We start from the raw sequence: 26,925 nt of genomic DNA on the forward strand, positions 1-26,925 counted from the left end.
GGAATCTCGTAAACATAGTGGTGAGGCAGAAAGAACAGAGAAAAAGACTGACTGCTTCAGTTGCTTGCTGAGTTTGAAGAGCTTTGGTCTCAACTGTGCCTCCAAAACAGTTGTGACTCATCAGAGAATGGACATGGGCCTTCTGAGGGTGTCCTGTGGTGTCTGGCAACACAATGCTGTTAGTCGGGGGGTCTTTGAGGGGAGGGGCCTCTGTGGATCATCCCGCAGATACTTGATCAGTTTGGGATCTAGTGAATTTGGAGGCCAGGTCAACACCTTGAGATGTTCTTCATGTTTTTTTGAGTTGTTCCTAAAGCGTTTTTGTGGCTGCATCCTGCTGGGGATGGCTGCTGCCATCAAGGAGTGTCATTGCTATGGGGTGGGGGTGCCTGGTCTGGTCTAGGTGGGTGCTACATGTCTAAGTAACATCCACATCAATGAATGACAGGTCCAGAAGTTTCCCAGCAGAACATTGAACTGTCACAAGACGGTCAATGTTATTCACTTCTCCTGTCAGTGGTCATAATGTTATGGCTAATCAGTGTATTCAATATGGTTTCCATTAAATTAACATGTAAGATTACTGAAATATCCCTTAATCCCCGACATATCTTTGCTCCCTGCAGCTTCTGCCTCTTAAATCCGTGATGATTTATCATCTGACATCAGTTCCTAAATCAGCTCTTGTGGTTGAACTGGAACAAATTCCTGTAGACTTTAGATTGTAATCTGCTAGGTGCTTGTTAACATCTGTTATGGATGAGAAGTTTAAGTGTTCACATTCTTTTGGGCATGTAGCTCATGTAGTTCATCACGTCAGCAGTTAGTTCTCTATATAAATAATGCTCCCTTGTGTATCTTCTGTGTGTGTGTGCGACCCTCTGCTGATATTTTCCCAGCGCTGCATGCTAATCCTCTGCATATGTGTGTGGCAGAGCTCATTTATGTCTCATTGCATTAAGGTTATGTCACAGATTGGCCGAGGTCGGCTTGGTTAAAGGGTCTGTCGTTTCTGTCCTCACATGATCAGCAGGTCAGCTGGTTCCTGGTTTGTTGTGGAAAAGTTTCTCTCTGCCTGCAAAGATTTCCAGCTCCCCCTGCTCTTTTCATCTTTACCGCAGCTTGTTCTGGTCTTGTGAGAAGCAGATGTCATTTAAAACAACCCAAACTCTACTGTATATAACCATAAAACAACCGAAACCAATTAAAATAGGCAGAACTGTGAAAATAAAGCTTCATCTTTGTTGTCAGCTTTTCCGAGTTCCCTAAAAAGGACGCTTCACAGACATGATTAAATCCTTCAAAGTTTCATAAACCTCCTCCTCCTTTCATGCGTCTTTACTTACATGTCTGTGTCTGTGTACGTCTGCAGGTTTGAGTGCAGCGAAGCTGTTGAAGGCCAGCGGGCTGAACCCTGTAGTCTTGGAGGCCAGGGATCGAGTTGGCGGTCGCACCTTCACTGTCCAGGTAAGACCAGGAGCACCAACTCATATGCAGTAGTAATTTGTTAATAATTTTATATCTTTACGACCGCGTCTCATTGCAAGTACTGCTTATTTGCAACCATATTTGCACTGAAGATAAAGGCAATGCAGCTCAGATCATAAAAATATCAGTTAATAAACTAAAATCTAGACTGATAATGTATTTGTTCTCTCCAAGATGTTTTTTTCACTTCACTTGTAGTGATGGCAGCATTATTAAACCTTTTAAATTTTAAGTTACATTTATCGTCACAGTTAAATTTGAAAAAATAGCATGTAAGAGTGATGTCAGACCCAAAATACTAGCCTGCACTAGCACTACAGAGGGAAAAATACTCCTGCATGCAACTGGAGATTCCACCCACCGATCAAAGCCATTCTGTTGTAAACAAATAAATTTACACAGCACCCAGATGACACGTCCCCAACAGAGAGACTCCAGTCCAGCTTTCCGCCACATAAAAATAGTGGGTGGGGATATTTGTCCAGCTTCCAGGCTACTAAAACGCAGCTCAACTTTACAAATAATAAAAAAAAGAGCAAACAATATAGTCGTCAGTGCCAGTTTTTACTTATAAAAGACAGTCAAAGTTGCAAAAACCTACAAAAATAGCATACAAGACAAGGAAGAGGAAGAAATTAGAACAAAGATGGGATTTATAAACTGGCAGTGTCTTAGCCAGCAATAATTGCACAGTCCAACAGCTGCAGAGTTTAACGGCTGCAGCTCCAAAAGCTCAATCTCCCTTGGGCGAGTGGTCGGCGAACCTGAGTGACCTAAATGGGATGAGTGGTTGTGGGAGATCAGAGAGAAATGTCGGAGCCAGACGATTTGTTTGCAAACAGCCGAATCTAAAAATAAATCCTAAAATGTACCGGGAACCAGTGTTCACTGACTCTCTTTCAATGCTCCATTTATGTTTGTTAAATAGAGCATTGAAACAGAGTCAGTGAACGCGTCCAAATTTTGTTTCTTTGCTTTCATTTACTTGAATAGTGTAGTAAACTGGAGTTGTTATTATTTTGGGTCACCAATCAGGACCTCAGAGTTATGTGTAGTTGAGTGTCGTCTGCGTAGTGGTGAAAATCTGTGCTGTCATAAAGGATGAGACCCCAAGAGTTGACATGTAAATACTGAAAAGTAGTGGAGCCAGGGCAGAGCCTTGTGGTATGCCACATCTTTAAATGGATCGTTGCAGGATTTGTGTCTCCGATTCATCATTACGAGTGTCCTCTGATTTTTTGTTATATTCACTGATGTGTTTTTGTTTCCAGAACAAGGAGACAAAATGGGTGGATTTGGGCGGGGCCTACATCGGGCCGACTCAGAACCGCATCCTCCGACTGGCCAAAGAGTACGGTGTGAAGACCTACAAAGTCAACGAGCAGGAGAGTCTGGTGCATTACGTCAATGTGAGTATCACCGCCTCTTTAAGCGTCTCTCTTCTGTGCAGGCCCTACACTCGTGTTTCAGACGTGTCCTTCATTTGAAGTCTTGCAGTAAAATGTTGACAATTTCCAGAAGATAACTCAAACATCTCGACCCATTATCCAGGGGACAGGAAATCCATGTCTGTTTTAATGTTCTGGCGTCTTTCAGAAGGGCAAGAAACCACTGATGTGTACATTTATCAACAGCACTTAATCTGCCATGAGAGAGTTCATGACTTACAACATCTGGTTTTTCACCCTCAGTGAACCCTTGTGCTGTTTACTTATTGGGAAGAGCCTGCTGTAGATCTCTAGTTGCTTTGCTGTCTTCGATCTCAACAAACTTCATCCTGCACCCCTCCTGATATTTGTTGCAAATAGACCTGACTTGTAGTAGGTACGGCCTTAGGGTGTAGCCTCTGCAGTTATGCTGAGACTTGAATCCAGTTTAAGGCTTTTCCTTTAGACTCTACCTGAAAGGGATTTTGCCTATTTGATCTTTTAGTCTCAAAGCTGCCACTGAAACTGATTGATAGTAATTACAAATATCAGCTTGAGTTTAATTACAGAAGACAGATGAGCTGTCGACACTTTGCTTTGGAAGTTACATCACACACATCTTCTGAAGAAGCACTACATTAACGTCGCTCCAAACAAAAAGCACACTGTTTACCTTTTAAATTGGTGCGATTTATTTCTAGAACTTACATATCAGGTAAATGCATCAAAGCAGTCCTCAATGCCTCTATGCCTTCTCCTGTCAGTGGTCACAATGCCTTTATATCTTTTTTTTTGATTGCCGTTTCCACCCGTATCAACGGCTTCATGTTAGCTCGCAACGCTCCTCGGATGAAGACCCAACAAAACTCGCCACTGAAGGGTGTCCTGTGGTGTCTGGCAACAACACAATGTTGTTAGTGGGAGGGGGCCTTTGGGTCCTATGGGTTGAGGGGAGGGGACTCTGTGGATTATCCCACAGATTAAGGTTACTAAACCAGATCAGGCATAACATTATGACCACCTTCCTAATATTGTGTAGGTCCCTCCGTTGTGGTGACTCATCAGAGAATGGACATGGGCCTTCTGAGGGTGTCCTGTGGCGTCTGGTAACATAATGCTGTTAGTGGGGGGGGGGGTTTAAGGGGAGGGGCCTCTGTGGATCATCCCACAGATACTTGATCAGTTTGGGATCTAGTGAATTTGGAGGCCAGGTCAACACCTTGTGCTGTTCTTCATGCTTTTTTTGAGTTGTTCCTAAACCGTTCTTGTGGCTGCATCCTGCTGGGGATGTCTGCTGCCATCAAGGAGTGTCATTGCTATGGGGTGGGGGTGCCTGGTCTGGTCTAGGTGGGTGCTACATGTCTAAGTAACATCCACACCAATGAATGCCAGGTCCAGAAGTTTCCCAGCAGAACATTGAATTGTCACAAGATGGTTTAAATGGTATTCATTTCTCCTGTCAGTGGTCATAATGTTGTGGCTGATCAGTGTAGATCCTCTCAAACCTGCCCAGGTGTGGTGCATCTCTAGTAAGAGCTTAGCTCCGCCTAGCAACCAACCACCTGACAGGAGGGCAGAGAAACAGTCCACTAAAGACAACTCAGAGGAACCCCTCATTTCTGACAAAGCCTTCACACCTTCCTGTTTGGGGTATGTGTGTAATTTAAGATGTAATCACTCCCTGTTTAAATTGGCATCTATTTGTCACCCACCATTTCGCTGATGAAGGTCTAACACCAAAAACATTGCTCGTTAGAGAGTTCTTTTACAACTTTTGATCTGAACTCGTGCTATAGATGCAGTGCAGTGTGTCTTTGCTCAGAGAAGGCCAGGGTAATTCCCGTCCTTTCCCGTGACTTCCTGCATGTCTGCTGAGCAGCCAGCCACCCCTTCTCCTGCCCAGCATTAGTGACTGGAGATGCTAATCTTCGCCTGAGGGGTTTAAGTAATGCAGTTTCTTGTTTCTCGGATTGGTTAAAAGGCAAACAAAGCGGGAAGGAGGAGGCACTGAGGTTATCTTTCTTTGTTCTTGTTATTCTTTGCTCCATATCTCATTAGCGTGGCCGCACCACTGTCCTTAACGCAGTTGTGTTCCTCTACCTGATTTAATTTGACAATGGTGAAACTGCCCCTATTGTAAATCAGTGGCCTGCCCAGTGGGGCTGGCAGCTGTTGTCTGTGTGCGTAGTGTGGATGCAGAGCGCTTATCTCGACGTGGGCCGCGGTCCGGTCATTGAATCATAACTTCGTATGGACTTTGAGCTTCCGCACGGATGCAAACACACTTTCACTGCGTTAAATGGAAAGTTGTTTCTCATGTCCACCATCTATACTCTTACACGAGTGGGACAAAATATTACGAATGTGATAATAAAGTCTTGTTCTACTACATGCCAAACACTGAGATGAAGGGGAACATATTCAGGACTACAGACGGATATTTATCTAAAATCAGAGGCCACAAACTGATTATTATGGGAACACAGTAAATATTTACCCTAGCAGAAGTGAGCATGCTCAGACTGAGTTATTGCCTGCAGCTCTTCAGATTAACCTGACTCGTAGTAAGTTTGCTGAAGAGCAGTTTTGAAGCTCAATGTGGTGGCACCGGCAGCCGCCATCTTGGCAGTGCCTGACTCCAAGTAATGGTCAAAGAGGTGGAGCTTGTCACTCAAAGCAGCCCCGCTCTTAAATTTTTACACAACTTTATCCAATGATATAATTTAAACAGTTGAGTTATATAAAAAAAATCTCAATTGTGCAGTTGTCAGGAACCAAAGGCTGTAATCATGTTTATTTCTGCTGTAGTTGGACATTTTTTTGTACGTGGGCGTCTATGGAGATTGACTTGCTTTCGGAACCAGCCGCTAGTGGTCATTAGAGGAACTGCAAGTTGTGGCGCTTCCTGCTTTGTGTCTGTGAAGGTTCTCAGTCATCCAGGTCATGGTATATCCAAAAAAAGATTCAAAAAGGCAACTGGACTTGTAGAGTTTTTTTGAGAAGACGTTTCATCCGAGTAGCTTCTTCAGTTCTGGAGGACTGGTGGGAAACAACCAGAAACCGGTGCAGCTAATTTCCATTAACGGTTGGGTATGAATGGTGCTCTAATGACTCTTGTCCGTCAGAGTCTCCAGTGTCAAGGTGTGAATGAGGTTGAAACTTCTTGGGGACAGAAGTTAAAACTGTTTTGTAAATAGATGCCAGATTAAATCTCAGTCCACCTCCTCTGTTTGGAGAAGATTTTTCCAGTAGATGGCTTCCTTTACTCCTCTTTCAAACCATTGGGTCTTCTCTGGCTAAGATTTGGACGCTGTTATCTTCAAAGGAGTGTCCTTTGTCCTTCAGGTGTAGGTGGACCGCTGAATCGTTTCCTGACTGACTTAATTTTTCAGCCCTGGAGGGTTGCTGCTTGACGAAAATAAAAAACTTACAGCTACTTTAAAGTAAAAGCCATCCCATGTTTAATCAGCTGAACTCTTTTAAAGTTGAGCAGCGTCGGTAGGAAACGCTGGCATCATTGCAATAGCTTAACACGGCTACGATATTCGTAGATAGTCATCGGTGACCTGTGCAAGCAGGGGTTTCGCGCAATATCTTAAAAGTATAAATTCAGTTATGGTGAGATGACACGAAACATCATTTTGGTCTTTGGCTCTTGTACACGAAAGTAATCACTGAAGATAAATACATTGAACGACCAGCACAGACCAGAAATAAGCCTCGTACTTAGACCTTTTCATTGTCATCCAAGCTTTACACCATCAGTGCACATTAGAATGAAATTTGATTACTCTGACTCACAACAGGAGCTAAAAAGAAACCCACAGTAATCTTATAAAATAATTATTTACTCATATCTGTGAATAAAAATATATCCTTATTGCACTTGGATGATGTTGTGAACTCTGGACAGGCAGGTTTTTTTTTAATTGCATTGTCCTGCCCGTAATGTCCAATAGGAAACACTTTGTTAATGTGAAATCCATTTAATTTAACCTCATCCTCAAACACTCAGCTGATACCGTCCTCCTGTGGGATTCATCGGAAGAATCAGCCGTACTGGATGTTAGAACAAACAGACCTCTGTGCTCTGATCAGTTTATGGAAGCCTTGTTGCTCGGTAACATCGTATCCTCTCTCTGCCTGATTTTGGTCCATTTATTTAACAGCTAATCTGCAGTGTACCTTGGGCTTCGTGTTTTCTTATTTGTCTTTCTCACCACCGTGTCCTCAGCAGCGATGCTCTATTGACTTGACCTACTTCAGCAGTGCTGTGAAATGTCACCGGCATGACGTCGAGCTATAGACAGTCAGTGGTTTAGTAAACGACCGAATGACTCACTGCTGTGAAATGTTATGCAAGCTCTGGGTGGATCCGCGGGAGCTCCCGTGTCTCCGTAGCTACTATCTCTGCGGGGATCCAGACGAAGGCCGACACTCGTGCACCAGCCGGTGGGGCTTCCTGGCTGGTTTCCATGGCAGCGGTGCCTCGTCAAAAGCTGCTCTCCTCCATCAGTGTCAGACGGTGTGAGGAGGCAGCTCTGCTCCACAGCTGACTCTGCAAAAACCACATATGTGAAACAACATCCACCGAAGTAGAGTTCACTAAAAGGATAATCTAGGTGAATAAATGAATATTCAACCGATAAATATACTTTTTACGTCCGTTCTCCATGCATTGGTTGGTTTCAGAGATGTCCAAGAGCCCAACGTAATGTCTTCAAATTTCAAAAGCATCCCAAAGATTTTCCCTTTGCATGCATGCAGCCCTCATATTGAGGATCTGGGACGAGTACACGTTTGACTTTCTTATCTGAACGTGCTAATCAGTCCTTATAATACTGTCGTCATTAAATCCATTAGTCCATCCACCCACCCATCCATTTTCCTTCGCTTATCTGAGGTGGGGTCGTGGTAGCAACAGGCTGAGCAAGGAATTACAGATGTCCCAGCTCTCCTTGGGGGATCCCTTAGGGGCTCCCAAGCCAGATGAGGTCTATAATCCTTCCAGGAAATGCTGGGCCTACCCCAGGGTCTTTTCCCCAGCTGCCTGTACCTGGTAAATCTCCAAAAGGTAGGAAGCATCCTCAGCAGAGGGCCGAACCGCATCAACTGGCCCATTTTGGTGCAAAGGTGAGCTCCTCACCTTATCTCCAAAGCTAAGAAACCTCACTTCAGACGTTTGATACAAGTCACTCCCCAAAGAAAGTTAAAGAACATAGGTGGGCGTTAGAACATGGATCAACTGGTAGATCCAAAGGTTTCCCTCTCCATTACGACAGTCTGATACTGTTAAGTAGGTAGTAGTTGTACCGTTGACCTGGCCTCCAAATTCACTAGATCCCAAACTGATCAAGTATCTGTGGGATGATCCACAGAGGCCCCTCCCCTCAAAGGCCCCCCCCACTAACAACATCCTGTTACCAGACACCACAGGACACCCTCAGAAGGCCCATGTCCATTCTCTCAACTGTTCTGGATTCAATACACTGATTCATTCATGGATGTTATCTGACTTTTCTGCATCGGTTGCATCCCTTCTGATTCGTGCACTCTTCCTCCTCCAGCGTTTCAGAATATATTAACCTATATTTCACAGCGTGGTATTTCAAACGTTGCTGTTGTGAGTATTACTGCTCTGTTTTGACTGTAAGTAGCTTTGGATTAGCGAAGGAGCAATTACTCTGAACACACGCGGCGTGAAGAAGTTACCTATCGACGGTTCTGAACTTCGCAAGAGTGCAAAAGCACCCGGGGGAAGACATTTACACTGATCTAACCTATGCCGGCGTCCACATTTCCTCACAGGACAGGAGCCGGAGGAGTCGTAGTAAACCAGCGTGCGTCCAAGCCGTTGTGTAATTAGGACTAGCTTTAAAGCAAGCCGCGTAGCTAATCAGCTTTGCCAAGGCAGGTTGTAATCCAAAAGGCCAGCGCTGGTTTCCCTTATCAGCAGACTGCTGGCTAACGGGGCAGCTGCAGCTCTCAGCACTGGGTTTATTAACGAGGTATCGCTATCAGAGATAGGGGGGAAACAGGCTTTGGTGAAATGCTGCGCCCGCTTATCAGAGATTGAGAAAGAGAGCGGGGTTGTCCTTTCGCTCCTGCAGCTCCGACCGCTTGCACATTGTGGCTGAAGTATGTCGGCTACTAGAATTATTAACACGTTTCATTGATGTTCTCTGATAAGGAGAGAATGTGCAGTGGTGTATGGAACATGGAGCCGTAGAGTGGTTTGATCCGGCTCAACTTGAGTGCACTCGTATCCCTGCAATTATTTTTGGATTATTGGTAATTTAAAGTAGAAAGGTTCAGTTTATTATATATATTTGTATATTTGCTCACAGTAGTAACCCTTTCCACTCTCGTAGCTTCCTCTACAAACCAGGCTGCATCTGTTTTTTGTTTTTTTGTGGCCTATTTCAGAAGGCTGCAGACAGCGTGGATAAAAACGGATTCGCTTTGTTTCAGCTGCATCAGATTTCGATTTAGAGTTGCGGATGACAGCATTTACGGCAGGTTTTTAGTAACATCAGCGTTACGGACGGTCTAATCTATGCAAGTAAAAGGTTTTTTGAGATCTCTGCATGCCGATGCCTGCAGTGTCATCTGATCCGTGGCTGTTGAGTTAGCTGTCACTGAATCTGGGAATGTTATATAGAAAGGAAAATAAAAAATAGCCAGAGGACTATTTGTTTAACTGCAGGAAACATGTGACGTGACGTGATGACCTATTAAAGTTGGAGTAACTACTTCTAATTCAGATTTCTAGCAGCTCTCACAGTTATTCTCTCTTTTAGTTTTTGCCAAATGTACAATATTACTGTTTGTTGTAGCTCTCTCCTGAGGTTAAACACCTGACTGGTGACTGGTACGGGACAGGAAGTGTACAGTTACAGACGTTGAATCGTCAGCTGTTTATCTTACAGACTGTTTATCTCGTCTCGTCTCTTCCTGGTTGACGTTGAAACAGATGCCGCGCCGTGCCTCCTCCCCTCCTCTGCTCTACTCCTTCTGTTTTCCCCTTGGCCACCGTCGCCACGGTGACAGACCTGTTGCTCCACGGCAACGGTCAGTTCCGAGCAAACGCGGCGCCGTGCAGCAGCACAGCGGATTAATACATGAAGATGAAGTGTCTTGACTTTTAATGGGAATAAAACTAATAGACGAAGCGTCCAGGGAGTCTGGGTTTGCTGAAATTAAAAGGAACTTTGCTCGTCTGATAATACGATCTTCTGCGTAGCCCTTCAACCAATCAGAGACATTTTTGTTGAAAAGAAATTCAACTCAGTGGCGGCCCAAATGACGTGTATGACCAAGTCGCTGTCACTTAGCATCTTAACATCTTTAGGAGGTAATCTGGGTGGACATGTGTAACTGTGATTGCTCCTGGTTTACTTATGGAGTCCCTCAAGGCTCAGTACTCGGCCTCTTACTAATCTCTTTTTATACGCTGCCTCAAGGTCAAATCTTCCACCATATTCATTCATTCATTTTCTGTAACCAGATGTCATTGGGCGAGAGGTGGGGTACACCCTGGACAGGTCGCCGGGTGAGGCAGACCCCATATGAACGTTTTTATGCCGATGACAAATTGCAAATCTTCTCAAAACATTCAAATTTCCGACTAGTGTGCAGGCTACGACTAAGCTGGATCTTAAAATGGAAATATTCTTTTTTTTGTTTAGTTATGTTTACATGGACATTTCCTGAGAATTCAAGGCAACATATTGGACAACCTTGGAAGTTACCTCTTGAGTTTGTAGCTGAATCAGTTTAATCATTACATTGAAAAACGACATATGGGGTCAGGGTAAAAGCGGGAAGTGAGTGAGCGTGGTCAAGGAAGAAGCTCCAGTAAAATGTTCTATAATTCTATTGTATTTAATGAGAGGTCGTTCATGGTCTGATGCTACTTTAGAGCAGGTCAGTACAGCAGCGTGAGAGTGAACCGAGAAGGCCTGCAGCTACAGGACCACCCCGATCCATCAGCAGGGAACATAACGTTCAGATGTACTCGAGCTAAATGATGTTATGCTGGAGAAATAATCTGAGGATGCGTCAGTGTACGCGCACGAATGAGATGCTAGAAAGCAGCAGAAATGTCAGAGTTTAACGCGCACTCTGCAGGTTCACGAGAACTGGTGTGAACCACCTTGAAGCCACCTCTCGCAACTTTCACTTCTGCGCTCGTAAATCAGTTGAGCGGTTGAGAAAGACCGTGGACTGTGGACGCTCTTATCAAACTTGTTTGACTGAATCTCTGAATCAGTCATAAAATCTTGCACAAGCTCTTTACGTGCCGTCTGCGCTCTGGATACTGTCCACAGTCATCCTGACTAAGCAGATCTCAGAAAGCAAATGCTGACATTTCGTTTTAAATATGGCGCTGTTAAAACACTTTCTAAAATCAGGTCAGCTTCAGGGTTAGCTGCTGATCTCATGAATGATGACACAGTGATTTTAAACGTGAAAACCTTGAGCTTTGACTCAACTGCTGCCCTAAAAAACATTTAATTGATATGATATGTGTTTTAACTGACCTGTCGGATGTGCGTCTAATTTTTAAACCAGCAACTGGCTGTCTTAAATCCAAAATCAAATAAAAAACAGTTTGGTTAGTTTTATTTTATTTATTCATTTATTGTTTGTGACATCTTTTTTTACAATTTTATTTTATATTTAGTCTTATTCTTATTATTTTATTATTACTATTTTATTTTATTTTATTTGTGTGAGATGTCTTAACTTTATTTTTTTAATTTTATTTAATTTAATTTTATGTGCGCGAGACATCTTAACTTTTTATTTTATTTTATTTTATTTTATTTTATTTGTGTGAGACGTCTTAACTTTTTATTTTATTTTATTTTATTTTATTTTATTTTATTTGTGTGAGACATCTTAACTTTTTATTTTATTTTATTTTATTTTATGTGCGTGAGACATCTTAACTTTATTTTTTATTTTATTTTATTTTATTCATCTTTAAAAAAATAGGAAGAGCTCATTGAGTCTGGAAAGAGGCATGTTTGTCAAGGAGGGAAAAAAGAAAGAGACGAAAAGAAATAAAGAACACTGATAATTTGTTATGATATGGTGGTAACAGTATAGTAGTAATATTATAATATATGGCATATATAAACATAAACGTCCAATAAATATGATGATTGTGCAAATATATGTATACATGTAGGTAATGGATGATTTGGGTGGTGTGCACAAACATATATAGACAAAAAGAAACAAGCAAAATATATTGCCCTGGTGTAAAATGAACTTACAGTAATATTTCTGATGATGGTGATGTCCTACAGGGAAAGTCTCACCCGTTCAAAGGCTCCTTCCCTCCCATGTGGAACCCCATCGTCTTGTTGGACTTCAACAACCTCTGGAGGACAATGGACGAGATGGGCAAGGAGGTAAAACAAGACTCCTTCGCCTTTACCCTCCCTTCTCTCTCTGGATGTGCTGTCCCGTGTTGAAACCTCGTCCTGTTTTTCAGATTCCCAGAGAGGCTCCTTGGAGAGCTCCCCATGCTGAGGAGTGGGACAAGATGACCATGCTGGAACTGTTTGAAAAGATCTGCTGGACAAGGTTAGTCATCAAAGAGAAATAAACACTCAGCAGCTGCCAGTGATTCACCTTTAACCTCTCTCTCTCTCTCTCTCTCTCTCAGCACTGTCCGTCGCTTCGCCACGCTGTTTGTCAACGTGAACGTGACCTCCGAACCCCACGAGGTGTCGGCCCTGTGGTTCCTCTGGTACGTGAAGCAGTGCGGAGGAACCAATAGGATCTTCTCCACCACCAACGGAGGACAGGTGGGTCTGCTGCACCCAGGCTGTTTGCCTTTGCAGCGTTCTGTTTTAAAAAGTGGCAAAGGAAGAATAATCCATGTCAGTGTAAACTTCTTAAACGCCCACCAAACCTGCGAGTGCAAACAGGAGGATGGCTTCCTGAGAAAACCTCTCTTCTGCAGAAAAGTAAACAGAGGGACGTAGGCATGCCAGGAAGTTAAGCTGGCCGTGTCCCGCAGAGACGCATTCATGCAGGAGCGCCAGTGAGAGCTCCCCGAATCAGCCCGGCGTATTTATACCTTACCCTGCTGCAGCTTAATTACGAGCCCGACAAAAGATGTTTTCTTGGAGAGAGAGAGGGGGAGAGCTGGGGGAGCTGGGGGAGCTGGGGGAGCGGCGCATTCTGCTGCCATACTTTGTGCAGCCGAGTGGCCCTTGTTGCCATAGCCACTGCGGGCCGGGGTTGTGTTTCGGTAACCAGATGACAACATTGCAGCCGGCTCTGTGGCCATTTCCTGTTTACTGCACTCATTCAGATTTACAGTACACGCTGCACATTTGGCATTCGGCGCCGTAACCAAAGCCCAGTTTTGGTTAAATCTTTGCAGCGACTGGCAGGAGAACTTATCCAAACGCCACCGTGGAATTCACGCAATCTGTTTCTGATCAGGGTGTTGAATGCAACCTTATGGAAAAAGGATGATCAATCCCTGGCCTCCGCTTCACAAACACACTTCTCCTTTGATTTAAGACGCTTTTATTTTGTAGTGAATAAACGAGGGCGGGTTTGGGGATAAGTGGTGCGAAGCTCCAGGATAAAATCAATCTAAACATAAACTTGCACAAGCTGGATGAGATCTGCACAGTTTGGGTGCTGGTGACTGACGCCTCCTCTCTCCATCCACCCCTGAAGGAGAGGAAGTTCGTCGGCGGCTCCAGTCAGATCAGCGAGTTCATGGCCAGAGAGCTGGGCGACCAAGTCAAGCTGCAGTCTCCGGTTTACAGGATCGACCAGACTGGAGACATGGTGGTGGTGGAGACAGTCGACAAACAGACCTACATGGTACGTATATATATATACACATGATGACAGTATAAACACAAATAGAATTTGTCTATTTTGAGGACGGCAACGTGAAGTGGAGACGAGACGTCAGAGGTCAAAGGGTTTCAAGGTTTTTATTCGTCTGTGAAGAAAAAGTATGAAACCAAGTACAAGAGATCGTCACAGATTTACGAAATAAAATAAAGCAGAACTAAGCAACAGAGCAGAGAGTTATGTTATATTCCTGCAGCTGAAGAGCGGCGTCTCCTGCAGCCACGTCCAGCCTCAGGCGTGGCCGATTAGGGGAACATTGCTCTGCAGAGGTCAAAAGTTAAGACCAGCCAAAAATGGAGAAGCAAACGTTTGTTTCTTCTTTTCTGTTAATCATTTCACGGTGATTCAAATTTGTCCCTTTGAAAAGACTCGATTGCACCAAGTATATATAAAATAATCAAAACTGAATTGCTACCTCGTAATCCTGGATGCATCGGTTAATTCTGCCATAAAATAAAGACAAAGAAATAATAAAGAAATAATGTGATGCTAGTGGATGATAACGTCTTTTCAACTTGAATTGGGCACCGCTGTCTTATTGAACCACTTTAAGGCGTCATGCAGACGACATGTAACAGGATGGAGTGTGCAGCACTGCGTCAGGTGGAAGGAAGCCCTCTAGGGGGAGGGTGGGGGGTTGGGGGGGTCTCTTACTATTATTATAATCTTGGCACGTTGCCTCTGCTGTAGTTTAAAGTTTGTCACCCTCGGGGGCTTCACACCGACCTCCGCTAAGAAACACAGGGAGGATTTTCCACCTCTTACATGTAAATTAGTGTCTATTCTTCAACTGTCATACTTTATTATTCCTTATCATTGTTTATCTTATTAAATCTCTTCTTTGCATATTAGGAAAACAACATTCGTGCTCTGGATGTCAGGTTTCTTTAAAGACCAGAGGAAAAAACATGGAAGCTCTGAACCACCAGTCAGTTCTTTGCCGCCATCTACTGGTTGCTCGGCAACCTACCGCCATGGCAACGGGATGCAGCTCTACTGTCTAACCTCTTTTATTTATTTATTTATTTATCCCAGGCCAAGTACGTGATCGTGGCCACTCCGCCCGGTCTGAACCTGAAGATGCACTTTAACCCCGAGCTGCCGCCGCTGAGGAACCAGCTGATCCACCGCGTCCCCATGGGCTCCGTCATCAAGTGCATGGTCTACTACAAGGAGAACTTCTGGAGGAAAAAGGGTAGGAGGGTCAGGGTGGGGGTTAGGGGGGAGTTAGACAGAACTAGAGACATGGGAGAGAAGGAAGGCTGCAGGATGCGATGGGTTTTTTTTTTAAACGTCTGGCGTCTCGTCTCCAGGTTACTGCGGCAGCATGGTGATCGAGGAGGAGGGCGCTCCCATCGGCCTGACGCTGGATGACACGAAGCCTGACGGGACTGTACCTGCTATTATGGGGTGAATATGGAACTCCGGACAGTTCTCTGCAGGACCTCTGCTTAGGACCTGCAACTATGTGATCGAATCATTCTAAAAAATAAACAGAAAACATGCGAATGATGCATTAGTCTATATTTTTGTAATTGGCAATGGTTCCTGAGACCAAAAGCAGCAATGAGTCTGTCTCTTTCAGATTATCCTAGTATAAAAGTTTAAATATAAACAGCAGCATGTAAAAATACTGTAGAAGTATCAACTGCCTCAGCTGCAGTGTGCATTGATGACTTTGAGGACTAGTTGCATGAACGCCTCCTTCACATTAGTTCCACCCAGTGGGAAGCATGCTAATATGTTGTCATGCTGCTCATGGTGCTGCATTTCTTTTCCTCCTCCCCCCTACAGCTTCATCCTGGCCCGCAAGTGCAGGAAGCTCTGCGGCCTGTCCAAAGAGGAGAGGTAGGAGCTACGTCGCGGCGGATTATTTAAAAACCCGTTTCACAGGCTGCAGGATCGCTTTAATCCAAACACTTCTCGGTTTTTCTCGTTTAGGTTGAAGAGGATCTGTGAGATTTACTCCAGAGTGCTGGGCTCGGAGGAGGCGCTGCATGTGAGTTCAGCGACACACACAAACAAACACACACAGAGTCGCACAACCGCAGCAGAGCCGCTTGACGTTAAAAGTGTTGCTTTTGCAGCCGGTGCACTACGAGGAGAAGAACTGGTGCGAGGAGGAGTACTCTGGGGGCTGCTACACGGCCTATTTCCCTCCAGGAATCCTCACCCAGTACGGCAAGTAAGTCTCAACGCTCGCTGTCCTGCTCCGTGCTCCGTGCTCCGTGGCTGGTTGTCAGGAATTTAATGTTTTAAAAGAACTGGTTTGGTTGTTTGCGTGAAGTCGCTCATGACACATAAACTTCAGTGTCTTCACGTTTGTTCAAAGTCAGATTTTTATTCTTGTTTGCTCGTTTTTGACAAGAAATCACAATAAACAGCCTCGATAACTTCTAGCATATTGATTAGAAATGACAAAACTCTAAATATTTTACATTTCCTGCTTTTAATAGTACCACATTTCAGTCTGGAGGTAAAGTAAAGATTAGATTCGACTTTAATGATGCAGCTTGGCTTCGAACCAGGAGTGCAAAGAGCAAAAAGAACCCAAGCATTTTTACAATAATAGACCTGGCATTCATGTGGATGTTACTTAGACATGTAGCACCCACCTAGACCAGACCAGGCACCCCCACCCCATAGCAATGACACTCCTTGATGGCAGCAGCCATCCCCAGCAGGATGCAGCCACAAAAACACTTTAGGAACAACAAAAACAAAACATGAAGAACAGCACAAGGTGTTGACCTGGCCTCCAAATTCACTAGATCCCAAACTGATCAAGTATCTGTGGGATGATCCACAGAGGAACCTCCCCTCAAAGGCTCCCCCACTAACACCACAGGAGACCCTCAGAAGGCCCATCTCTGATGAGTCACCACAAGGGAGACCTGCACGATATATTAAACCTTCATAGATCCGCTCTGTAACATCTCCTGTGTCCCATCTCAGGGTGCTGAGGGAACCCGTCGGGAGGTTGTTCTTCGCCGGCACAGAGACGGCCACAGAATGGAGCGGCTACATGGAGGGGGCGGTGCAAGCCGGAGAGAGAGCGGCCAGAGAGGTGAGAGCACGTTCAGCCTCAGAACAATGATTCACACCCACACACCCACACCAACATCAGCTGGGAGTTAGAACGAGAGGACATGTTTATCATGGGGCACGGCTCACGCTACATAACCAACCACTCTACTGCTTTATGACTTCACGACCTTCATCTGAAAGCTTTGGTTGCTAGTTTTTGTACAAATTAAGCTTTGAAGAGCTTAGATTAGTAACACAATAGCATATTAACCTATAAATAATGACAACTCCAAATGTTTCCCTTTATTTTAGTGCAAAAAAGTTCAAGTATGTTATAAAAGTGCAATTTCTTTTTAGATCTGTGTCTCTGTTTTGTTCTGTGGCCTCAACCCTAGGAGTAGCAGTAACTATCATCAGAAAAATAACAGTTAATGTCTTCAATGTAATTTTTTCACTTTGCAAATTCATCCCGCGGCCCAGATTGGACCCTGGCCGGCCCGCTTTTGCAACCCCGGGCCGTATGTTTGACACCTGTGGTTTAGACATTAAATGCAGAACTTAAACATGTAATTGAGTATTTGCACTTTAAGGAAACAATCTCAGTATTTATCTGAGTATTTAGTTCTGTCACCCCCTCCTCATTTGAAAGCACATACATCTGAACCACTGAACATAACGTCTGACAAATTAATTTGCACACGTTAAAGGATTCATTCTGTGCGCGTCATCCTGTTGGAGTGAATCTTTTAAACGTGATTGCCTTTAAAGCAGCAGAGCAGATTCTTTAAATGCTGTGTGCATCTTGCTCTGCAGCAGAGGAAGTGGGTTTGGGGGGGTGGGGGGCTCACCTCCAACTTGTCGAGCTGCTGACGGAGGCAGATCTTGTTCAGTCTACCGACTTAAACGCTTAAACTCTCCCTAAACGCTGCTGCACCACCCGCTGAGTGCAGAGTATCTGCCTCCACCACGGACAGACTCCTCCAGCTTTATTCTGTCTGTGATCATGCACCTCTACGCCCCCTCCCCTCCCCTCAGGTTCAGCTGGGGAGTTTAGTTCATTTGTTCAGCACTTAATCAGACTGATGTTGAAATAAATGCGCGTACAGCTGACGTTAACTCTGTGTTCTTTGCAGATCATGTGTGCCATGGGTAAAATCCACCACAGTCAGATCATTCAGACGGAGCCTGAGAGTCAGGTAAGAAGGAACTTCATGATTAAATACGCTCTTTTATCCTGCAGGTATTCATTCATTTTGACAATTGGGAGACGAATGCAGTAAAAATCTTTATGTTGCAGACACATGCACGCTAAACACATCCTCCAGCACGTCAGTCACTGTAGAAGATAAGATAAGATAAGATAAGATAAGATAAGATAAGACTTTATTCATCCCCGTGGGGTAATTAGGGCGTTACAGCGGCAGGAAACAACAGTGCAAGATGCAGAAGATACAAAAAAATAAAAAAATAGAATATAATAAGAATAGAGTACGGCAGGCAAACATGTTATGTACAAAAAATATTTACATATTGCATCAGAGAGAACTTAACTGATGCAGCAGTGGTCCTGCAGCAGTGGGGCGTCACATCTGCAGCAAGGAGTTAGGGTTAGGGTTTCTCTGTCCACATGGATTCCATCTTGGTTCATCTTGTTTTTCTACCTCCATGTTTCTGTCCCTCACCTGATGTTTACCCCATGTGGAGCAGACATGATCAGAGAGAATGGATTCATTCCAGTAACCAGAGAGAAACCAGCAACATCAAGAGTTTTCAGTCAGATGTCAGGGTGGTGGAGAAACCAGCACCTCTACATCTGATTGAAAACTCCTTCTGATCAGATCAGTGTGTTGTTGCATGAGGTGTTTTTACTCTAACATTATTTGTGGAATATTAGTGTCCATGTAATTGTAGTAACTGTGAAACACTGGGCAACCAAAGGACTGTCTGGGGCTTTACTTGTGCACCTGTCAGTCTGTAAAAACTCCACCCAAATGCTAGTCCACGCTGTGTCTTTTTAGCCAGTCAGGTTCATTTTTGTTTCTACTTCCTGCTTCACTTTGGCAACTGAAACTTTCTCCGAAGACGAATGTTTGTATCTCTGAACCTCGTCAGTTAGCCTTTCCTCCATGTGTTCCATCTTTGTTGATCCAAAACAATCAATTCAAACATTGCAGAGATGGAGAAGCAGCCAGAAATACTAAAGCAGAAATACGCTGCTTCCAAGCGGACCAATCACAGCTCTTGAGGTCTGCGTCGCCGTGATGCGTAGTTACATTTCTACACGTCAGGCTACGGCGTCAGAATACGATGTGAAATGACGAAGACTAAGAACGACTAGTGAGCATGTTGTAGTTATGTTTCCGAACAAGTATAGGAAAAGAAAAACACATAAAACAAAAAGATGGAGGCCAAAAGTTCTGCACAGTCTAAATCCTCCATAACTCAAACTCTTCTTCTTCTACAGGAAGTCCCAGCGCTTCCGTTCGTCACCACCTTCTGGGAGAGAAACCTGCCTTCGGTCGGCGGCCTCCTCAAGTTCATGGGCTACTCCACCTTCCTGTCCGTCGCCACCGTCGCCGGCCTCGTGGCCTACAAGAAGGGCCTCCTGCCCCGGAGTTAAACCGCCGTCGCCTCACTCCTCTGCATCTCAACGGGCGGACGCACACAGCTCAACAGACACTGTACCTCTAGTGCACTACTTTATGGTCCCAAGCTGCAAAGTAGTGAACTGCCGAGGGTATAGGATGTTTTACTTTTGTTTTTTTTTCTGAGAAACACCGTGCTGTAAGGACGACTCTTCAGCTCATGCAAAAACACTAACACACTGTCACTTTTGTGCGCAAGAGAAAGCGAGACAAAGAGTTAATAAAAGAGATGCTTTGACAGTTAGAGAGGAGTGAAGGAGACTTAACGGTTTAACCCGACAGTAAATTTGAGACTCAGATTGTGAAACCAATGAAGGAAAGAAAAAACTGAATCAAATTCTTTTAGAGAAGAAAAAAATAAATACATTTATAAAGATAGATTAGGGCTGTCAATCGATTAAAATCGCGATTAATCGCCTGATTTCTGTAGTTGACGCAAATTAATCGCACCTAATCTTTTTTAAATATCTGTTTTAAATGTACCTTGAAGGGATATTTTTCACTCTAGTCAAACATTTCAGCTGCTCAGAAACATCACATCGACAGTAAATGCAGATAACGTGTCGATGGAAGCGTCTGTCAGGATTATGAAGATGAAATTTCACATTTAAAAGTTCAGTTTCTGTGTTGATCTTTGGTTTGTTTGTTTCCGTTTGCTTTCCTCTTTGGTTTATTTTTGGATGTTAGGCAGTTATAACAATACAGGGCGTAACACCGCCCTCTGCAGGGTGACATAATTAACTACAACCACTTAAAGCACTTCAGATTCTGCTTGCTTTCCACAACGGTACTGTAGCTTTAATCACTTCCTGGTTTCCCGGTTTGTAATAACGAGGTTATAATAACAAAAATTGTGTGCGTTTAAAAAAAACAGCATTAAAATGAATTTGCGTTAATTAAAGCGTTAACGTTGACAGCCCTAATGTAAACATCACTAATCCATACATTGCCAATGACATTCACGTTCTTGATTACATGTGGGTTTCTGACTCATCATGCTCACTGTGTGTGTGTGTGTGTGTGAGAGCTTTGTCTGTGTGCATGATTGTGTGTGTGTGTGTGTGTGTGTGTGAAGTCTGTCTAATTACCTCCGCTGATTTTAGGTGCTGATCTATTCTGGCCGAGCAGCTGTAGCTGTTTGATGAGACCCAGTAACGTCAGAGGAGACTCAGAGCCGTCGACTGCTGAAAAAAAAATAAACAAAATCAAACATAAAAATCACAGAGGAAGGTTCAGGGATGAGGACGGGCTTAGTCCGGCGTTTGCTCAGTGTCAACACGTCCCACGGAAAGATCAAAACCGCAGTGAATGAATCTTTTCATCAGGCGTCGTCTGTGTACCCAAACCCTGACGTAGTTTCTTTCTTTAGAGCGCCGCCGTCGCTCAAAACGGCATCAGTAAATGATATCTTTACCCTGGATGACGTGGACGATGTTTGTCAGCGGCAAATATTAGTTATTCCTCTGAGTTGAACTCAAATCGGGTTGATGCAAGGTTTTATTCGTGCAAGTTAGTTTTTATTTTGGGCATTTCTGTCAGCTTGGTTATAATAAAAACACAAATTACGAAACAGTGGCGTCTATAAATTACATGTATAGTTTAATTTAGAGAGCTGCATTTGAACGAAACCGGCTTAGTGTTTGGTTAACGGGGAACAAAGCACGATGCATTGTTCATGTGCAAACATATATGCTAGCTATAGCTGGCTAGCCCCGTGTGTGTGCATGTGCAGAGCTGCTGTATTTGTGCGGTTATTTGCAGTTTTGAGCTTCATTTGATCCTGATTTGGATCCAAACCCGCCACCAAACATTCAAGAATCAGAGTCTGTTTTATTTCAATCCTCACCTGACAATATAAATGCATTACTTTCATCTGTTTGAGAAAAGTTTGCTAAAAAAAGATCAGTTCACTGTTGTTTTTTTCCGTGGGATGTGCTGCAAAATAAAAATAAAAAATAAAAATGCATGAATAGATTGAGAAGGAGAACTCCAGCCTCAACCTTTAAACTGAATCCTGTTATCTAGAGGTGACATAGAGGGGTAATTTAAGCTGCTCTGGTTAAAGTAAAGGAAGCGTTCGAATGTATTTTTCTTCAGACGAGACTAACACGCGATTTGTTGCCGTATTAACGTATTTCTACCTTCCCTCGGCCGTGATTCAGATTTTTAAAAACGGAAGCCACTTTGTGATCCAGACGAGGCCAGAGAGTTAAATTCTAAAGCACCTATCAGATGCTCTACGTAGGCGGCTGTAGCTAGACTTCAAATTGAAAACGCCATCCTCTTAAAATCATGAAGCTCTAGACACATTTAGGGTTCAGTCATGCAGGCTCCTCGCGGCCAGGCCATGTTGCCCTTGGCGGTACCTCTCGTTTGTCCGAGACTTTTTGATCCACGGGAAGAGAACTTCTGTTCATGCATCTGCTTTGAGGGGGGGGCGAACGCTGCGCCGAGTGGGAATGAATGGCGTGGCGTTCCCGTCCCGAAGACCGGTTTTTGTGAGTGTAGTTTATCTGTCGTGCCTTAATGGAAGTCGTGGTGTTTTATTTGTCTTTTCTCTCAAGTGCCTGTGTGACTCTGACACTCTCTGCCCTTTGCTTTCCCTCCCTCCCTCCCTCCTTCTTTACCTCCCTCCGTCCCGCCTGCACTGGAGGTGAGAGGTCGTTGGTTTAAGGCGTCATCGGTAACCATAGCATCCAGCAGCTTGTCCCTTTAAATGTGTCTAAAAGGTTTTTAAATCCCCCCTCCCCCAGTGTTACCTGAGTTAGATCGTCGCTGTACGCTCAGGTAAAGCCGGGTTTATTCTAATAATAATAATAAATAATAGTGCTCAGACTGTTGGGGTGATCAAACTGCTTATCTCCAGTGAAGCCGAGTCTGTGTGTGCTTTGTGTTGTGATTGCGGTGCTTCACTATCCGTCTCCCTGGTGTTGTGGTGTCCTCGTGTCTGCTTGACTCCGCCCTGTCTGCTCTGTGACATTTGACCCCTCCGTCCCGGCTCCAGCTCCAGCTCCGGGTCTCTTCTAGCCCGTCTCTAGAAGAAAGGATTTGGACAGCGATGTCTCCCAAGTTTCACCCCCGCCTCTAAGAACTGTTCTCGTTTACGGCTCCCTCCTTCCCGTCCGTCCATCCCGTCCAAACACTGCAGCTCTAACATCAGCAGACTAGACGAGCAGCTGGTTCATTATTTTAAGTTTTTCTGGAGACCCTCCCTCCCGTCCCTCCTGTCCCTCCTGTCTCTCCTGTCCCTCTGTGCATACGAGCCTCCTTAACTATTCCTGTGATCGTTGATGTCTCTGATTCCTCAAACAAAGCTGGTGATATTTAAAAGAAAACAATGTGAAATAAATCTTTTACTCGTCTTAAACTGCTCTGGTGTATCATTCTGTCTGTTTCCACTTTCCAAAAGATATTGTAGGTTAAATTATTGTGAGGTTAAGGTATGTATTTCTGTATTTAAACACAGACTTGACTGCACAGAGCCATCGACGGACCCTTAACTGAGCTCACGAGCCACGGGGAAGACGTGTTTGTTAGTTATTTCTCTGCAGTTTCTCTCTTTTGACCTCTTTTCTCTGTACATTTATGTTTCTGCCCAGCCTTATTTTAAATAGATAGATTACACCGATCAGGCATAACATTATGACCACCTTCCTAATATTGTGCAGGTCTCCCTTGTGGTGACTCATCAAAGAATGGACATGGGCCTTCTGAGGGTGTCCTGTGGTGTCTGGTAACAGTGTTGTTAGTGGGGGTATCCCACAGATACTTGATCAGTTTGGGATCTAGTGAATTTGGAGGCCAGGTCCTTGCTGCCATCAAGGAGTGTCATTGCTATGGGGTGGGGGTGCCTGGTCTGGTCTAGGTGGGTGCTACATGTCTAAGTAACATCCACACCAATGAATGCCAGGTCCAGAAGTTTCCCAGCAGAACATTGAACTGTCACAAGATGGTTTAAATGTTATTCACTTCTCCTGTCAGTGGTCCTAATGTTGTGGCTGATCGGTGTGTTTACCAATTCAGAGAAGAAAATCCACTAACATTAGACGACACAGACATTAGGTTTTTAGTGCATCTTTATCTGAGCAAAGACAGAAACTGAAACAATAAAGAAAGATCCAAAACCAAAAGAAATGTTTGAAATCTTCCATATACTATGAGCTGTATATGTTGTTGTTGTTGTTGTACAAGTGCTGGAGTAGTCAAAGCATGTCGTCCCAGGTGTGCCCCCCCTCTGCTTTCAACCTTTCTATGCCACTGGTGTTACTCTGGGGCCCAGCAGAGGTCTCTCCTCTTCACCCAGAGCCACCACAACTTGCTTCTTCTTCTTCTTCTGCTGCTGCACCTGAGAGGCCTTTGATGGTCTGGCGTTGGGCTTGGCCTCGAATTCTTTAAGAAGCCTGATGGAAGACTTGCCCACGAAGCCTCTGTAGCCGACTTCCTCTGGGCAATATATAAAATATGAAATATATAAAACGTAGAAACACACAGTCACGGGACGGGCCTGCTGCAGGATGATCTATGTTGGAACAGTCTGACAGAAACAGGAAAAGGGTTCTGGAAAAGCACACGTCCTCTGGATTTGAAGAACTAGATCTCATGTATGTTAGATTAATCTACGACGGAGTTCATGGGGGCGCTATGTCCGTGAAGAGGAAGAAGCTAAAAAGTTGAAAGTACCAGATTCAGACACAATGAAAGGAGCTGCTCTCAAACTGAATTAAAAGCCAAAGAATAAGGGATTTAAAAACAGGCAGCGTCTGTTCAAAGGCCTAATGTGCAGAAGCAAACTGCTCCAGAGTCTGGAGGACATGATGGGGGATCACCAAAGCTCCTCGTTTGTGCAAAGCTTCATGGAAATTCATCTAATAGTTGTAAATGATAATCTATGGCGCCGTGAGCAAACAGCAGAAGCTTCTGAACACAGATTTCTACAGACAGTGTCAAGATCTTTTTTTTGGCAAATCCCCCAGAGATCTGAGCTTCAGTTCCCCGGGGTGCCGGAGGAAAAGAAGTTCTCGTCTTTAGAGACAAGCTCAGCGGGAGGGCCTGAGAAAGATGTATGTGTGTGGGGAGTGGGAGGGCGGGGGGAGAAATGTCAAAACTTCAAATGCAACCTTTATTTCTGATCAGATAGTCTGCTCTCAGAGACAAAACCCGCCGCGGCTTATCTCTTTCAGACCAGTCTGGGCTCCTCAGTCAGAGGATGTGTGGCTTAATGCCAGGACTCTGCTCCTGCTCCTGCTCCTGCGGGGATGAGATGCCGTCTTCTTTCATCTCCTCTGTCTTTAATTTAATCTCCTCCTCCTCCTCCTCGAGCTCCTTGCCGACGCCGACGACGCTCGTATGAATTCAAGAACTGCAAAATCAATACGGATCATGACCGGATGTCAATGTGAGGATGTCAATATTAAGACAGCGTGCTCCTTTTTTCTTTCCTTTTTTTTATGTCTGGCCTCACAGGAGGTTTTCCTGCAGTTACATGCGCTGCCACTGGAGGGCAGATGTCCACCATCAACGCAGACTGAACCCTGATGTGCAAACAACTAAATGTTGACACCCAAGCAGCACACACCTTTGTTTTTCTCTTCTTCTTGTTGTTTTGCTGCGGGTTTTGTTGACACACACACAGAGGCACATGAAGGGGGAAGGTGTCGCTGTCACGTTAATCCTGAGCTGTGGTTACTCATGTCGTCTGCAGGCTGCTCTTGCTGGTTGACATATGCGGGGCCAGGCTTTAGTCACTCTGACCTCTTTCCAGTCAGCGAGGCCTCTGACAGCGTGAGCTCTCCAGGCGGCGCTGAGGTTGTGTAACTGCAGCGACCACAGCAGCTGTGTGAGCAGCGGCCGCGCCGACGCTGCTGCTGCTGCTGCTGCTGCTGCTGCTGCTGCTGTGGTCGCTGTGTTTTTCTTCATTCTGTTTGTCAGCGCATAATGCAGCTGCACATGCATGACGCCTCCACCTTTAGACATGCCGTCCTCTTGTTATTAGACTGCAGCCCCCACCACCACCACCACCCCCCTCCTGGCCTCGCTGCAGCTTGCTGTGATATGAAATCTGACACTGTCAATTTGCCTCCCAATCCTTCAGACGGTGGATTGGATTCAGATTCAGAGTCCCGGGTGTCAGGGGACCGACTCTGAGCTGTGGCCTACTCGCTGCTCCATCCACCCACAGCCTGAACCCCTACAAGTTCCCTGTCGGTGGCGAAATCGTTTGCAATCTCCCGTTAAATGTTCTCACTCCTGTACTCAGAGTGAGATTGTTTACTGTTTTGTTTTGGGGTTTTTTACAATCTCTCCTCTGGGTGCTGCAGAAAACGTTCTGTTAGATTCTGGTGCTTCACATTCAGGAACAGATCCAAATAACATCCATGTACTCATGACAAGTAGACATTTATTTTCTCCAAACATGCTTTTTTAAAACTCTACACCAGTCAGGCACAACATTATGACCACTGGCAGGAGAAGTGAATACCATTTAAACCATCTTGTGACAGTTCAATGTTCTGCTGGGAAACTTCTGGACCTGGCATTCATTGGTGTGGATGTTACTTAGACATGTAGCACCCACCTAGACCAGACCAGGCACCCCCACCCCATAGCAATGACACTCCTTGATGGCAGCAGCCATCCCCAGCAGGATGCAGCCACAAAAACGCTTTAGGAACAACTAAAAAAAAAACATGAAGAACAGCACAAGGTGTTGACCTGGCCTCCAAATTCACTAGATCCCAAACTGATCAAGTATCTGTGGGATGATCCACAGAGGACCCTCCCCTCAAAGGCCCCCCACTAACAACATTCTGTTGCCAGACACCCTCAGAAGACACATGTCCATTCTCTGATGAGTCACCGACATGCTAAGACAAGCTCGCGACCCTCCAGAGGACAAGCAGTTACAGAAAATGAATGAATGTTTGAGGCACAAGAGAGACCTACACAATATTGGGAAGGTGGTCATAATGTTATGCTTGATAGGTGTACATGCACTGAATCCTCATCCCATTCAGTTATCATCCCCTTTGTCATGGTATTGAGTCTTGTTTCTGGTTTCCTGTTTTATTTTGACAGTCCCTTACCTCGTGTCACTTCCTTCATATTTGGTTTTGCTCCTCCCTCATTAGTTTCACCTGTGTCTTTACTATTTACTTTCTTTAAACTTAATTTGGTTTTATTAGATTCCTCTCTGCTTCTTCTGTTGGGTCATCTTTCATGGATTATACCTTCCTGCCACATCACTGCAGCACATTTAGTCCTGCGCTACAGTAAGTTGTGTAAGTCTTCCTGTGTCCTGCATTTGAGTCCCACCAACCTTCTGTTAAACCTCAAAAATATCTAGTTTTTATATGTATTAGTTCTTAAAGGCTTTATTTTCTCTAAAATTCTTCTCAGTGTGTTAATTTGTGAGCTTTAGACGTATTTAGAGGTGGATTTTGTTT

The 26,925-nt window shown here is 44.5% G+C and overlaps 1 protein-coding gene across 1 annotated transcript in view; it reads left to right on the plus strand.

Moving 5' to 3' along the window:
- The window catches only part of mao (monoamine oxidase), a 35,159-nt gene extending 12,323 nt beyond the window's left edge, over positions 1-22,836 (plus strand). Inside the window, exons 2-15 of the mRNA XM_084545083.1 lie at positions 1,373-1,467; positions 2,760-2,897; positions 12,233-12,337; positions 12,421-12,512; positions 12,595-12,736; positions 13,626-13,775; positions 14,847-15,006; positions 15,125-15,221; positions 15,606-15,659; positions 15,753-15,810; positions 15,899-15,996; positions 16,767-16,878; positions 17,972-18,034; positions 19,303-22,836. Coding sequence (XP_084401209.1) covers positions 1,373-1,467; positions 2,760-2,897; positions 12,233-12,337; positions 12,421-12,512; positions 12,595-12,736; positions 13,626-13,775; positions 14,847-15,006; positions 15,125-15,221; positions 15,606-15,659; positions 15,753-15,810; positions 15,899-15,996; positions 16,767-16,878; positions 17,972-18,034; positions 19,303-19,458 — 1,520 coding nt within the window. The 3' untranslated portion in view covers positions 19,459-22,836. The remainder of the gene's footprint in view (positions 1-1,372; positions 1,468-2,759; positions 2,898-12,232; positions 12,338-12,420; positions 12,513-12,594; positions 12,737-13,625; positions 13,776-14,846; positions 15,007-15,124; positions 15,222-15,605; positions 15,660-15,752; positions 15,811-15,898; positions 15,997-16,766; positions 16,879-17,971; positions 18,035-19,302) is intronic.
- The last annotated feature ends 4,089 nt before the right edge of the window (positions 22,837-26,925 follow it).

The sequence above is a fragment of the Chelon labrosus genome, assembly GCF_963514085.1.
Source record: "Chelon labrosus genome assembly, chromosome: 5".
In the NCBI taxonomy this organism is placed as follows: domain Eukaryota; kingdom Metazoa; phylum Chordata; class Actinopteri; order Mugiliformes; family Mugilidae; genus Chelon; species Chelon labrosus.